The sequence below is a fragment of the Sprattus sprattus genome, assembly GCF_963457725.1.
Source record: "Sprattus sprattus genome assembly, chromosome: 4".
Taxonomy (NCBI): domain Eukaryota; kingdom Metazoa; phylum Chordata; class Actinopteri; order Clupeiformes; family Clupeidae; genus Sprattus; species Sprattus sprattus.
Window position 1 is genome coordinate 36,237,675 of NC_137923.1, and position 14,803 is coordinate 36,252,477.

At 41.8% G+C, this 14,803-nt stretch overlaps 1 protein-coding gene across 2 annotated transcripts; it reads right to left on the reverse strand.

Annotated features, from left to right (window-relative positions):
• Positions 1-1,015: 1,015 nt before the first annotated feature.
• On the reverse strand, positions 1,016-14,803 carry ptpn2b (protein tyrosine phosphatase non-receptor type 2b). 2 transcript variants are annotated; one of them, XR_013968605.1, is made up of 11 exons: positions 14,597-14,803; positions 13,178-13,268; positions 12,890-12,990; positions 9,688-9,786; positions 8,908-9,045; positions 7,409-7,618; positions 6,670-6,831; positions 6,348-6,574; positions 4,828-4,932; positions 4,132-4,267; positions 1,016-1,148 (listed from the first exon to the last, which is right to left on the reverse strand). XR_013968605.1 is itself a non-coding variant. In XM_080836437.1 (10 exons), exons 1-10 carry the CDS (start codon positions 14,651-14,653, stop codon positions 1,127-1,129), a joined length of 1,212 nt encoding a protein of 403 aa, XP_080692563.1. In that variant the 5' UTR covers positions 14,654-14,803; the 3' UTR covers positions 1,032-1,126. The 2 variants fall into 2 exon arrangements, 1 of the variants encoding a protein (XP_080692563.1); XM_080836437.1 differs by lacking the exon at positions 4,132-4,267 and having other exon boundaries at positions 1,032-1,148.

Genomic DNA, 14,803 nt, shown 5'->3' on the forward strand with positions numbered 1-14,803 from the left:
ATAGCTCAGCAATTCATCTGGAAGTATCACACAATGTTTAGATGGAGTTATTTGTGAATGTCTCTTTCATTTTTGACATAAGCCTTTAGAACTGAAAAGCTCCGGGAGTAACAGAAGAACTGTCTGGACTTTAATTATTCTTGGAACCTTATCAGCTCAGTCTCTTGAGCATTTTCTTTTGTTTTCTGGAAGGTTGCCTATGCTAATCTGCTGACTGCAGAAACATTTGCTGACTGGATGTTCTGTCACTTTCCCAGCATGGCTGCTTGTATTGTAACATAACACCATCCCACCCCTGTTGGAGCAAGCGCGCTGTAGAAAAAGGGTGGGAACAAAAAACTGCTATGAATTCAGAAGTGAAATTGGATAACTTGTCATAGTGTAGTGTACTGGAAAAAGATATTGTGATTTGACAGAAGTGAAAGTGAAAAAACAAGAAAGCTTCATTGTTAGAAACTAAAGGATGCCAGTTTTATTTGTAGGTTATAGTCTCAAATGATGAAATGTAAGACTTCATTCAAAGGGCAACTGGTCGTGGGCACAATGTTTCTGTCTTTCAACCAAATAACAATGTTTCCCGTCATTTTGTACAATTCAAAATACTTTGTGTTTTTACACCTTTTAAAAGTCCACTATGTACACAAGTCAAAGCATTCCTGACAAGATGGGTACTGGGTCATGTCCTGAGGGGGCGCAGTTTACAGACCCTGGACATTATAAGACATTTCAAGTAATTTCATATAAAAAAATAGAACATTTTATCTTGCCTTTGAAAAAGGTTGTCTAAAAATACAAGTACATATGTATATATATTTAGATATCAAAAGCATTACAAGCTGTCAATACATTGGCCTAGTTCAGCTTTTTTTTTTTTGCTGTTTTTCTCTCCAAAGTAACAGAAAAGAGCAAATTAGAGAAAAACAAAACTGAAAGACATTGTAAAAAACAACCCAAAGCAATACAACCATGATGTTTTTGCTGGTGTGTTCACGTCCTGATGCAGTTGCTCCACGTTCGTCCACGTTCATGCTGTAAACAGTTTATTTTTCGTGGGTGGATTTCGAGATGCTGGGGACGAGGAAGGTGAAGACCAGGACAGCAGACCCCGACTGATGTTGCCATGGAATCAGGCATCACTGGTTCTTGCCCTGTCAAAAACACCCAGGCACACATACAGCTCTCAATTCAAACTGATAGTCATCGTGGGGCAATTGCTCTGTGGTTAGCTTAGCTTGGTTTTAGAGTTTGACACCTACGGTGATGGGTTAAGGAGAGATTAGACCCATAGGCCCATTCCATCCATAACACAAAGACCGGCTTGTAGGCTATATATTTCTTTACCCATGTAGGCCGGCGTCCTCTTTTAGTACTTCTTTAGCTGTGCGAATGAAATGCTATAGGCCTATTATTTACATAGACAACATTAACCGTAGGATGGTTTCTCTTCTCACTAAAACTGGCCAAATGCAGATAGCGCATTCTTTATTCACCATGCAGACATCAAGCGCCACTGTGAATACTGATTTATTGGCTGGCTGTTTTCATTTGATGTGATATTCAAACACAACTGACTAACATCAAATTTGAGGATCCCCAAATTAAGACTTTAGGTAGCCCTAATACTTGAACTATTCCTTCTGATGCTTCCGATTGTGGAGAACCGACATGATAATGGAACAGATACCCAAATTACTTACTGAAGAAAAAATACTTTGTTTGGTGGATGCGATGTTGATTGAAGCATATAGGTCTCAATAGTATGTTGATACTTCCGTGGCTACCTTAATTATTGATATCAATAAGTGCCATTAACTGTAAAATATGGATAGCGTAGTACTAGGTGTCAGACGGTTTAGCAGCTGAACCCAAGCCTTTTTTTAAAACATTTTGGAACACAGCAATCATGTTCAGCTGCATGTTGAACTCAGAGAGTTCCGCTTGAAGGAGTGCAGTTCTAAAGCCCTTCTAAGCTAGCCCAATGCTAACAGACAGAGCAATTGGCCCAGCATCTCTAGACAGGTGATGCAGGAGTAGGACACGAGGGTCCAAAGGTTGAATGAGAGTGTCAGAATAAGAGTGGCTGTGACAGTGGATGCTGCTCCTGCACACAAATCCAAACAGCAGGTTTTAGGTGGCTCAAGGATCAGGTGCACCCAGTTGATCCTGAGCATTGAGTGACCTAAATGTATGCAGGGAAGAGATGCCAGGAGCTGAGGTGAAAACTGGCCCTCTGCATCATAAGCTGGACACCAGATACACACAAGCATTACAGTGCTAAGTCTCAATCCCAATCCTGAAGAATCCCCTCAGGCAGCTTGCCTGAGGCGAGGCTCCACACTCCACACACAAACACCCTGCAGAAAGACGCATCTGATGCACACTTCTGGTAAAATGACTAACATGACAAGAAAGAAATGACAGGATGGATGACTAAGAGGCATGCAGAACCCAGAATGGTTTCTTGGGTATGCAAGAAAAGTGCAGGCAACAGCAAAGAAAAATGCACTGAAAGCAGAACAGTCCTGTCGATCAGTGCCCAACCTACAGCTGTGACTTGCATGATAAACTTTCAACAGTTAACCCAGTCGGTCAGTCATGCTGTCAAAATGCCCTGCTTTAGCCTACTGACAGCCCTGGCCTGGAAGACAATCAGGGAAGGTTTGGAAAGAGCAAACCCAAACGGTTCTGTCCGTGTGACAGACCCTCTCTAAACCCCCCTTTTCTCCAGCAGAAGGAATAACCAAAACACACACCATGCAGCCAATGAGGGATGGAATGATTTTGGAACAGCTGATCTGAAAATCTAAAAAAAAATCTCAATCTCGCAATCTCAATACGAGCTGATTGACCTGCAGGAGAATATCACACTGAGGGAGACTCAGTGTGACGTCATCACCCTGTGGACAAAAATGGTAACTGTGGTCAATTTCCCCCTGCTGAATAGGATGGCAGTGCACATCCTTACAATGTTTGGATCCACATACAGATGTGAATCTGCATTCTCAAAAATTAACTTCATCAAAAATCAGTACCGGAGTCGCCTAACCAACGAGCACGTGCATCAGTGTGTCTCCCTGGCAATCACACCATATCAGCCCAGGTTTGAAGCATTGGCCAAAGAAAGCAGAGGCCAATTCTCCCATTAAAGGGGACATGTGAGAAATGTGAAATAGTTTGGTTAACAAAGCACAAAAATGGGCTGTCTGAAGGCTATTTGTTTTTTTTTGTTTTTTTATCTTGACCGGTTATGTTTGGTTTTATTTAGTTATTTATTTTAATATATGCCCAAATTAAAATTATATTTTTAATTTAGGAAATATTTTTGTTTTTAATAAAAAGGAAATGTTATGTTATAAAATGTTGTAAATGTTATACATACGTTATGTTATGATACGTTATCGGACGTACACGGTCCCAATAAATGGCCCCTTGAGTCACTGAATTTTTTTGTGGCCCCTCATCATTTCTACTTGAGTACCCCTGCACTAGACCCTCACAGACAGGGCTCAGCTGACACAGTGGAGGTCAAACTTGAACGAAGGCTGCCGAAAGACAAACATCTTTAGAAAACCCTCCTGCCTAAACCTGGTGATTTCCAGTTTCATATGCTGCTCAAATGTAGACATCTGATGTTTCATAGTATGCAGCCAGCTGCACCGCCAACATGGTAAGCTTGCAAATGCAAACCCACATGTAGGTCTACTGATTAAACATTCTCATTCTTAAATGACAACTGTGGCAACAAGATATAGGACGGTTATCAGGCCAGAATATGGTGCCATGAAGGATACTGCTAGCAGCAGTTTCAATTTTACACACTGCTCTAACTTTGCTTATGCTTCAAGTTATGGTCTACAAATGTTATTTCTAGGAGGAGATTGTCATTTATATTGGACAATCTATAGCAATTTTCAAAAATATTTCATTTTACTGACATTTATATGGTTTTGCCAAAGTATGGTGTATAGTTTGAATGAATAAGGCTTAGAATTAGAGATATACGCTATGAACAAATTTGTTTTGTACACAGCCAGAGGCCCACCACACACACACACACACACAGAAGCAACACATGGCCATGGCACATGAAACACACACCAACCACACGCCAACAACCTTTCGCTCACGTACAGCTCTGGGTGGCTCAGGCAAAACCCAGGGCCAATTGTTCCTCATAAAATATTCTTCAAGACGCTACTGTAACACGGCACCCCACAGGACCTCTCCCCCTGTCTCCGTGGGTCATGTGCAGCAAATGCAGGCCAGACTGTTTGGAGGAGGAACAACAAGGCAGAGGTTTGCAAGAGCCAGAAGCTCATGGGAGAACAAAGGCACATTGACAAAAGGAGCCTTGCCCAAGAAAATAACATCCACTTTGAAAATACAGACCTGACGGCTATAAACAAGATCTGGCTGTTGCTGTAGTTAAGGGTGTGGTGGCAGAGAACAGAAATGGTCAAGATCTACAGTGATGTCATTTTGAGGGCACGAAGGAAAAGAACGCATTTTCCCTTGTCTATTCTGGGTCTGTTTTCTTTTTGAGGCATCTTATTTCAAATGCACAAAAAAACAAATGAATAAGAAATACTAGTACAAAGAATCAGTATCTATAGAAAACTGGGAAAGGCTATCTTTTTAATTGTGCCCTCAGAATAACATCATTGTAGATGTTGAAGCGGTTTTTTTTTTTTACCAACGTGACAATGGAGTTTGAGTGAAATTAAAGGATGTGTTTAGATAGAATGAAACTAAAACATGAGACTGGAGACTGGACAGCTGCTGGGGTTGGGGCTAAAAGGTAGCTCTCCCCCAGAGAAGCACCATCACCTTTTCCTTTTCTTCTCTGAATCTCCCAGTCTGGGCTTGGTCTGCTTCTGTGGAGTCTTCTGCGTGGAGTTGGACAGTCTCTCGTCCCGCTGTCGCTTCCTCCCACTGTAACACAGCACACACACAGGGCTCTTCACATGAGGAACAGCACACAAGCAGGGCTCTTCACATGAGGAACACAAGCAGGGCTCTTCACATGAGGAACACAAGCAGGGCTCTTCACATGAGGAACACAAGCAGGGCTCTTCACATGAGGAACACAAGCAGGGCTCTTCACATGAGGAACAGCACACACGCAGGGCTCTTCACATGAGGAACAGCACACACGCAGGGCTCTTCACATGAGGAACACAAGCAGGGCTCTTCACATGAGGAACACAAGCAGGGCTCTTCACATTAGGAACAGCACACAAGCAGGGCTCTTCACATAAGGAAGAGCACACAAGCAGGGCTCTTCACATGAGGAACACAAGCAGGGCTCTTCACATGAGGAACACAAGCAGGGCTCTTCACATGAGGAACACAAGCAGGGCTCTTCACATGAGGAACACAAGCAGGGCTCTTCACATGAGGAACAGCACACACACAGGGCTCTTCACATGAGGAACAGCACACAAGCAGGGCTCTTCACATGAGGAACACAAGCAGGGCTCTTCACATGAGGAACACAAGCAGGGCTCTTCACATGAGGAACACAAGCAGGGCTCTTCACATGAGGAACACAAGCAGGGCTCTTCACATGAGGAACATAAGCAGGGCTCTTCACATTAGGAACAGCACACAAGCAGGGCTCTTCACATGAGGAACAGCACACAAGCAGGGCTCTTCACATGAGGAACACAAGCAGGGCTCTTCACATGAGGAACATAAGCAGGGCTCTTCACATGAGGAACTGCACACAATCAGGGCTCTTCACATGAGGAACACAAGCAGGGCTCTTCACATGAGGAACAGCACACAAGCAGGGCTCTTCACATGAGGAACAGCACACAAGCAGGGCTCTTCACATGAGGAACAGCACACAAGCAGGGCTCTTCACATGAGGAACAGCACACAAGCAGGGCTCTTCACATGAGGAACAGCACACAAGCAGGGCTCTTCACATGAGGAATGGAACATAAGCAGGGCTCTTCACATGAGGAACATAAGCAGGGCTCTTCACATGAGGAACAGATGCTGTCGATAAGCTCCAGGATCACAGTGGTCCCATACCACAGACCAATTCTGATCTTCAGATGATACCACCTTCATAACAATAAGTCTGTGTCTGCCTTTATTCCATAGAAACTAATTATTTAAATATAAATCTTGATCTCAAACAGGCAATGAGTACTTTATTTTATCTATTTCATTGCTTCCGTTTTCTCAAAGTGTTTCCCACTGCCTGGTCTTTCATTTAGTAGCTAAAGTACTATGATAAGATGTGATGACTCATTTCTCCAAGTCCATCCTATTCTCTTCTCAAGGTCTCCTCTCTCCCTGCTCCTCTCTCACTCCTGCCTCTCCTAAACATCACTCACTTTCCCATCGCTCCATCCAAGTCCTGTTCCTTGCTGGGTGCATCCGTTCCCGTTCCCGTCCCCGTCCCCGTCCCCGTCCGCTTGTCCGCCTCCCCATCGCTCCTCTCCTCCGAACAGGAGAGCTGGCAGCCATTGTATTTGTCTGAAGGGGTCTTCGAGGCTTGGGCTGGGGGTGGGGAGTCAGATGTAGGCTCATGGTCTTCTCTGGAGAGCTCTTTCCACCGTTTCTGCAAAAAATGTGAGAAGGTCCACACATGAATATGAATGCCATGATCACTTCTATCATGTGAATGCAGTTGAACAGTGGTGAAGCCTGGAGTACCTGCACTGAAGAGTCTCCCATGATGCACTTGGCTCCCTCCATCACAGCCATGTAAGAGAAGCGAAGCTGGTCGGCTGTCTGAATCAGGCCCATGCGGTATTGTCTCATGTCCAGAAGAATCTTTTTGATATCCACTGATGCTGGGTCCTTGCGCTTTTCCATCTGTGCGTGACCAAAGGAGATTCAGGCCAAATCAAATAAGACTAAGAGACTGGCATCTATCATGATATACAATATCACATAAACAAGAGCTGGTCTTGGCATGTCTTACTGTTTATTTATTCATTTTTAATTTACTACTCCAATCAAATTACACCCCTCCTTTCAGTGCTCCTGGAGTAATGTTAGAGTAATTGGTTAGAAGTATTTATAGCTGGGTCCGAGCACACACAGAATATACAGCAAGATGACCATGAAGAGCAATTCACTAATTTGGACAAAAGTGTACTGGATTACAATGGTGTACTGCACTGTTAGAATTGCATCCAAACGACAATCAACCTTTAATCTTGCAACACCATTGGTAATTGCGCCTTCAATAACTTATAAAAATAACTAATAATATTAGTATTGTCCGTTATCACAGGTTCTCATGTACAAACCTACACCCTGTGCTAAATGTCTTTAGTTAATTACTCAGCATCAGTTTAACACTTAAAGAGCAATGTAACAGAAAAACATGCTGAAATGTATGTGATTCATGTGTACTACACATACAGTTGACAGATGAGTCACTTACAAGAACCAGGCAGGTGTCTACCAGGGAGAAGGTTCCGGATCGGCCGATACCTGCGCTACAGTGAACAACTGCCGGTCCACAGTCTGAGCTGAGAGCGTCCGACTCGCGCACCTTAAACAGGAAATTGAGGAAGGAAGCAGGGGATTCTGGGACACCAAAGTCAGGCCAGGTGGTGTAATGGAAGTGATACAGCTGCCTCGTCTCTCCCGTCTGCAGAAAGAAACAGATGTTTGAGGGCAGAATACAAATTAATTGAAAATACTTGTGTGAATGAGGGAGTGAGCAGAAAAGGGGTCAACGGCTTTACTCAGAACTACAACAAACCAAAGAGGGCCTGTTGTTTTTAGAATGTAAAACAACAACAGCTTAGGGGGTTTGACAGGAGCATAGATGTAGACTCAAAGTAGCACGAATGATGTTGGTGTCTTGCATAAACTGCCTACCTATCCCTACCCAACTACCTTCTGTCTATGTAATATGCCTGCCTGCGCAGACACAGGAATACATGCTGTGATCTAAATGAACTCAGACATAGTTAGGTATTATATTTGTGTTTATAATGAGTGTTTGTAGTAATAGTCAATGAACGTGTGGATCAAGCTGAACATTTCCTCGACAAGTGAGAGCAGACATAGCCCATGGCTACAGCTCTATCAATAAAGGGGTGACGGATAGGAACGTTTCTGATATCCAAATATAATTGCATAGATTAATAATGTAACCCTATTTGTTTGTTATACGTTGCCTGACAAAGGAACTAGCGGAGTTCACTTGTTTTCATTGGATCAAGAGATGTTTTAATAGTAGTTCAATTTCACAATGATGCCACCCAATGCCAAAGCTGAGGGCACAGTGCCATCACCTGGCTGTGACCAATACGAGTAAGTCAGGGAGACATGGATGTTGCTCCGCATGGGGCAGGATTGGCAGTTGCTATGGCAAGGGAAGTGGAAGGAGGAGGGGAGGGGGCTTGTGTGGTCTAGCATGATTGGAACTCAGATGCCGTTTTCAGGCATAGTCACAGCATGCTTTATAATGAAAAGGGTGGCATAAGCCAAATTATTATTATTATATTTTTTTAAACACCTTGTTCTACCACAATGTTTTTTTAAAATATCTAAGGAGTGAGTTCAAATGATTTGCGGCCTCATTAGCCATAGTTCTAGTTGTGGGTGTAAGGGGGTGGAATATGAAATACTCCTAAGAGTCTTGGTTCGAAAACTTTGGGCAACCATGAAGGACTTAGTTCAAGAATAAAAAAAGCTTCCTCCTCTACATTTTTGGATCTTGTAATCACCTGTGGATGTAGGACTTTCACATGTTTCATAAAGCCAAACTGAAAACTTCCTACATTGATATTTTATAAAGCCAAACAGAAAACTTCTTAAAGTGATATTTTATAAAGCCAAACTGACAACTACCTACAGTGATATTTCAGTAAGCCAAACTGAAAACTTCTTGCAGTGATATTTTATAAAGCCAAACAGAAACCTTCTTACAGAGATATTTTGCAACTCCAGCACTCTGGTGGTGTAATAGGACTTGACGTCTTCTGAGACAAGCGTCACCTTGAAGCGTGTGTCCCTAAAGGTCGTGTCATGCTCCTCCTGAGTCGGCCAATACTGAGCACACTTCTCCTGTGAGGGCAGAATGGAGGGAGGGAAGACAAGACAGAACTGGTATAAGATCTAGTGCTTGTTTGTCCCAAGATGCTCTGCAAATACAGTTCATTCATTGTCTCCCTATCGGTTTCCTGAGTCAACCATGAGAACTTCATTAGTAGGGTTCCAGGAATTACATGTCTGTGGTTGTGCTTACGAGAAAGAGAGTGTTTACTTTATCTTACTTCCTTCAATTAAAATGATTTTTTTTTTTTTTTTTAATAAACAAAGTAAATTCATGAGTCAGTTGCCGGTTGATGGGTTGAGTAAAAGCTGGAGATTTATAGTGATAAGAAGCAGGTGACTGTTGGCAAGGCGAAGTGGGTGGGGCAAGCTGTCAGTCAAAAATATGAATTTGAATTCAAATATTCACGTCACAGCTATACCAGTTGGAGAGAAAACAGAGTGGGCCGACGTGTTCTACAGTACCAATCATACCGACAGAAAAAAAAAAAATACAAAATTGGAACAGTAGTGCCTACAGGTGACCAACTAAAAATGACTTCAATCTAATCTAATCAATTGTTGGTCTACCTGTCTTTCTCTCTACCCCGTTTTGTCTAAACATTCCGACCCCTCACCCTAGTATTGGCAGAATAACAGAAAGTGTGTACGCACCGATCCCTTCTCAATGACACGGTTTAACATGACGATGGCTTTGGTCTTCTGCTCCCAGATCATCAGCCAGAAGTGGCCGCATGTGTTCCGCAGTGGACCCTGCATGGAGAGGAAAGGCATTCAAACATGTACAATAAAGCACAATCATACAAACATGTACACTAAAGCCCAATCATACGCTCACGTACAAACATGTAGACTAAATCACAATCATATATACGCTCACATTCAAACATGTATAATAAAGCAATCATATATACGCTCACATTCAAACATGTATACTAAAGCACAATCATATACAGCCGCGGAAAAAATTAAGAGACCACTTCAAAATTATCAGTTTCTCTGGTTTTACTATTTATTGGTATGTGTTAAAGTAAAATGTACATTTTTGTTTTATTCTATAACCTACTGGCAACATTCCTACCAAATTTCAAATAAAAATATTGTCATTTAGATCATTTATTTGCAAAAAAATGACAATTGGTCAAAATAGCAAAAAAGATGCAGTGTCTTCAGATCTCAAATAATGCACAGAAAACAAGCTCATATTCATTTTTAAACTACACAATACTAATGCTTTCACTTAGGAAGAGTTCAGAAATCAATATTTGGTGGAATAACCTTGATTTAAAATCACAACTTTCATGTGTCTTGGCATGCTCTCCACCAGTCTTTCACATTGCCGTTGGGTGACTTTATGCTACTCCTGGCGCAAGAATTCAAGCAGCTCGGCTTCTTTTCATGGCTTGTGACCATCCATCTTCCTCTTGATCACATTTCAGAGGTTTTTTATGGGATTCAGGTCTCGAAATTGGGCTGGCCATGACAGGGTCCTGATCTGGTGGTACTCCATCCACACCTTTACTGGCCTGGCTGTGTGGCATGGAGAATTGCCCTGCTGGAAAAAACACTTCTCAGAGTTGGGGAACATTGTCAGAGCAAAAGGAAGCAAGTTTTTCTTCCGGGACAACGTTGTACTTTGCCTGGCTGAGGTTTGTAAAAGACCATAAGGATTGAACCAAAGCGGACTGGAGGGTCTCCTAGTTCGTCTTCTCTGATGAGTCCAATTTTCAGCTTTGCCCAACACATGGTCGTCTGATGGTTAGACGGAGACCTGGAGAGGCCTACAAGCCACAGAGTCTTGCACCTACTGTGAAATTGGACTCATCAGAGAAGACGAACTAGGAGACCCTCCAGTCCGCTTTGGTTCAATCCTTATGGTCTTTTACAAACCTCAGCCAGGCAAAGTACAACGTTGTCCCGGAAGAAAAACTTGCTTCCTTTTGCTCTGACAATGTTCCCCAACTCTGAGAAGTGTTTTTTCCAGCAGGGCAATGCTCCATGCTACACAGCCAGGCCAGTAAAGGTGTGGATGGAGTATCACCAGATCAGGACCCTGTCATGGCCAGCCCAATTTCGAGACCTGAATCCCATAAAAAAAACTCTGAAATGTGATCAAGAGGAAGATGGATGGTCACAAGCCATGAAAAGAAGCCGAGCTGCTTGAATTCTTGCGCCAGGAGTAGCATAAAGTCACCCAACGGCAATGTGAAAGACTGGTGGAGAGCATGCCAAGACACATGAAAGTTGTGATTTTAAATCAAGGTTATTCCACCAAATATTGATTTCTGAACTCTTCCTAAGTTAAAGCATTAGTATTGTGTAGTTTAAAAATGAATATGAGCTTGTTTTCTGTGCATTATTCGAGATCTGAAGACACTGCATCTTTTTTGCTATTTTGACCAATTGTCATTTTTCTGCAAATAAATTATTTAAATGACAATATTTTTATTTGAAATTTGGTAGGAATGTTGCCAGTAGGTTATAGAATAAAACAAAAATGTACATTTTACTTTAACACATACCAATAAGTAAAACCAGAGAAACTGATAATTTTGAAGTGGTCTCTTAATTTTTTCCGCGGCTGTATACGCTCACATTCAAACATGTACACTAAAGCAATCATACATACGCTCACATTCAAACATGCATACTAAAGCAATCATACATACATTCAAACATGTATACTAAAGCACAATCATATATACGCTCACATATAAACATGTACAAAGAAATATCCATATTGTGTAGTTTCAGTGGATGGGTTAGTAATAGTATGCCTGGTCAAACTTTCACCCAAATTAATTTAAGGTACATATTTGGGCCTCGCATGAGAAGCACCATGTCCTAACCTCTCCAACCCTGGCAGATATGCACCCACACAAACAGACTGGTAGACAGACCCAAACACCTACGTACTTGAGAAAACCCTAACTGTGACTCAGCTTTGTGCCCTAGGTACCCCTCACACATGACAATGAGCAGCACTGTCCTTTATTAATTGACTGCACTCAAGAATGACATATGCACACATATAATTCAATTTTGGAGTTTTCATAAAAGGCAAATATGAAATAAATGGCTACATCATGAGGAGAACGGTACTCCAACCTCCGAAAAAAAATGACAGCATGCAATATAAGACAGCTATTCTTATGCTGAGCAATTACAGTGGTCTACATAACGACCATGTCATTGTTTTCCCAGACTAACCACGTCCCCACTTCAACTCTTCTGACTTTCCAGTAACATCGTGGCCCCTTTCTCAAAAGCAGCAACCAGATTTGTGGGTTCAAATCCTTTGATGGAAGGTTCATACTTGGCTCAGAACAGCAACAACATTATTCATGTTTATTACAACACCAAAAAAGAAAGCTCCACATGATACGCTCTTGGCTTAACAGAGGAAAAGGTCAGGTCAAATGGTCTGGGGCTCTACAGTGTGACCATTTCACTTGCATTTGTGACTAGAAATCTTGTTGTGAGAACCTAAAAAATATCCACGCGCACTCATGCAAATTACTCCTTACAACATTAGTTTAGGCCTATGAAATAATTTACAACATTGAAAAGTACTGGGACGATAGCACCGCTATATTTCAAAGTGAGTTACGCATAACGCAATATACCTCAAGTGGGCCACTTGTCTCATGTGAATTACATTTCTTCAAATCACCAGCAATGTTACGCAAGTGTCATTGAAGAGTAAAATAATGGCAGAGGGGAATTTGATTGGCTTGAAAATGAACAATCTAGCAGTATGATGTTCTGCAAAAGTGCTCCTTGAAATAAAAATAAGTGTAGTCCTGTGGTCATGGAGGGGATCTACAATTTAGAGGTGAGAACTGTCTCAACATACCTGAGTTAAAATGTAACTTCTTTGGGCTTCATCCATCATCACTAAACTGGCATTGATGTAATCATTTTCTGTGTTTTCTAGTTTGACTCGGCTGTGATCAACTGAAACATTGAACAATGAAAAGAAAGAAGAAAACAGTATTTAGTCAGGCGTTATTGTAAAAGGTAAATTGCCTACAAGGTTAAAAACAGCAAATGGACAAGGTAATCATATATAACTACCTTTCAATTCACAACAATCAACTGTACTTAAGAGGTTAACATGAGAAACAGCTCAGGTAAGACTTACATGGGCTGACATCTCTGTATCGATTGCGATTCCTATTTTCTGGATATTTCGCCACTTTGTAAGGACATTCGTGGGACTGGTTGCGTATTTCCTGAAGTCACACAGCACACAAAAGCACACATGCAGGTATGATAACCAAATCTAACATGGTGCTGTAACCACTAACAGTACAGCCTGATGTTAACTGGCCTTCTGACATGCGCGGTTAAGCATTAACACACTGCAGTGACAGCATCTCTTAACATAAACAACAAGTATGTGGGCTACTCTGCTACCTATAAATCCCTGAAGATGTACAGAAAACAATTGAAAAAATACAGCTTGATACCGCATAACGCCCATAAGCGGTCCACTCCGGCCAGCATGCGTGAACTGACAAATTATCGCACGTAGCGTGATCAACATACATGAGCAGAAGGGAGAGCAACCCTTAGTTTCCCAAAATAGATTATTACTGGAACCATGACAGGCAAGTCTGTTTACACCTTATCATAAGACAAATTGTTAAAGTATGGCAAATATCACAACTAATGTAAGCTCGAATATCACGGCGTAGCGCTGTTCAAGAACTGGGTTATGATTTTTATTCCAGTTTGTAGGCGGCATACCCTTGACTGAGCAAAGTAACTTACGCTATACCCTAAAATTGATCAAATGAGCTAGCTAACTATACTAGCTGGCTAAGTTCAGATGTAGCAAAAGGCAAGTTCCTTACCCCTCACTAGCCTAGTCTAGGATCATTTTTGGAAGCCCTTACGAACAATTCCGTAACTTAGTTGTTGGTTAACGACAGCTAGGGTTTGAGGACAGTTAATGCTGTAAATATTTAGTTAGTTTACTAGCTAACAAGATAACGCTATCAGGTAATTAAATTATCCCAGCTAACAAGCCAAGAGTAAAGAGTTGTCTGGCTAGGAAAGAATGGCTAGCCATCTTAAATACCGCTAGCAAACTTGACAAATAGATCAATGTAAAATGCTGGCATGCAACGTGTGTTTGCTTCTGTTGGTCCTCAAACCTACAACTTGAATTAACAGCAAGTCCATTATTATTACATTATTTTATCCAAGTAGCACGTCACGTAACTTACGCATTTCAATTGATGCTGTACCAAGTTAGCTAGCATAGACACTAGCTGGCTAGATAGCTAGGTTTGGGACTAAATTAGCTAATACAAGGGATTTTCAGGGCCAGGCATATGGTAGCCAACTAGTGTGCAAAAAAAAAAGACATTCAGAATTATCTATGTAAAGGATGGGAAACAGCTTTCTGTCCTGCAGTGAAACAAACACAGAGGCTGCGAACTACCATGCTAGTTACAGAGCTAACTTGGATGGCCAGTTGGCTGCTTGAATATACAAAATGACATGAGGTTGCAGACTAGCTAGCATATTCGGTGTATGGCAAAACTTCACTTACAACGTATAGGTTTTGCCACCGGCCCTCAGAATCTATGTCCACAAAATCTTGGTCCATTATACTACGGGGTTTTCCAATTTGTTAGAAGTAAAATCCAGCTCGGCAGCTAATATAGCTCTATGTTTTCAGTCATAAGTGATCCCCAAACATATTCCCCGAACCGTTTGTGAATTTTGCTACCTGGGACTATTCGCCCGTGCAGTTGAC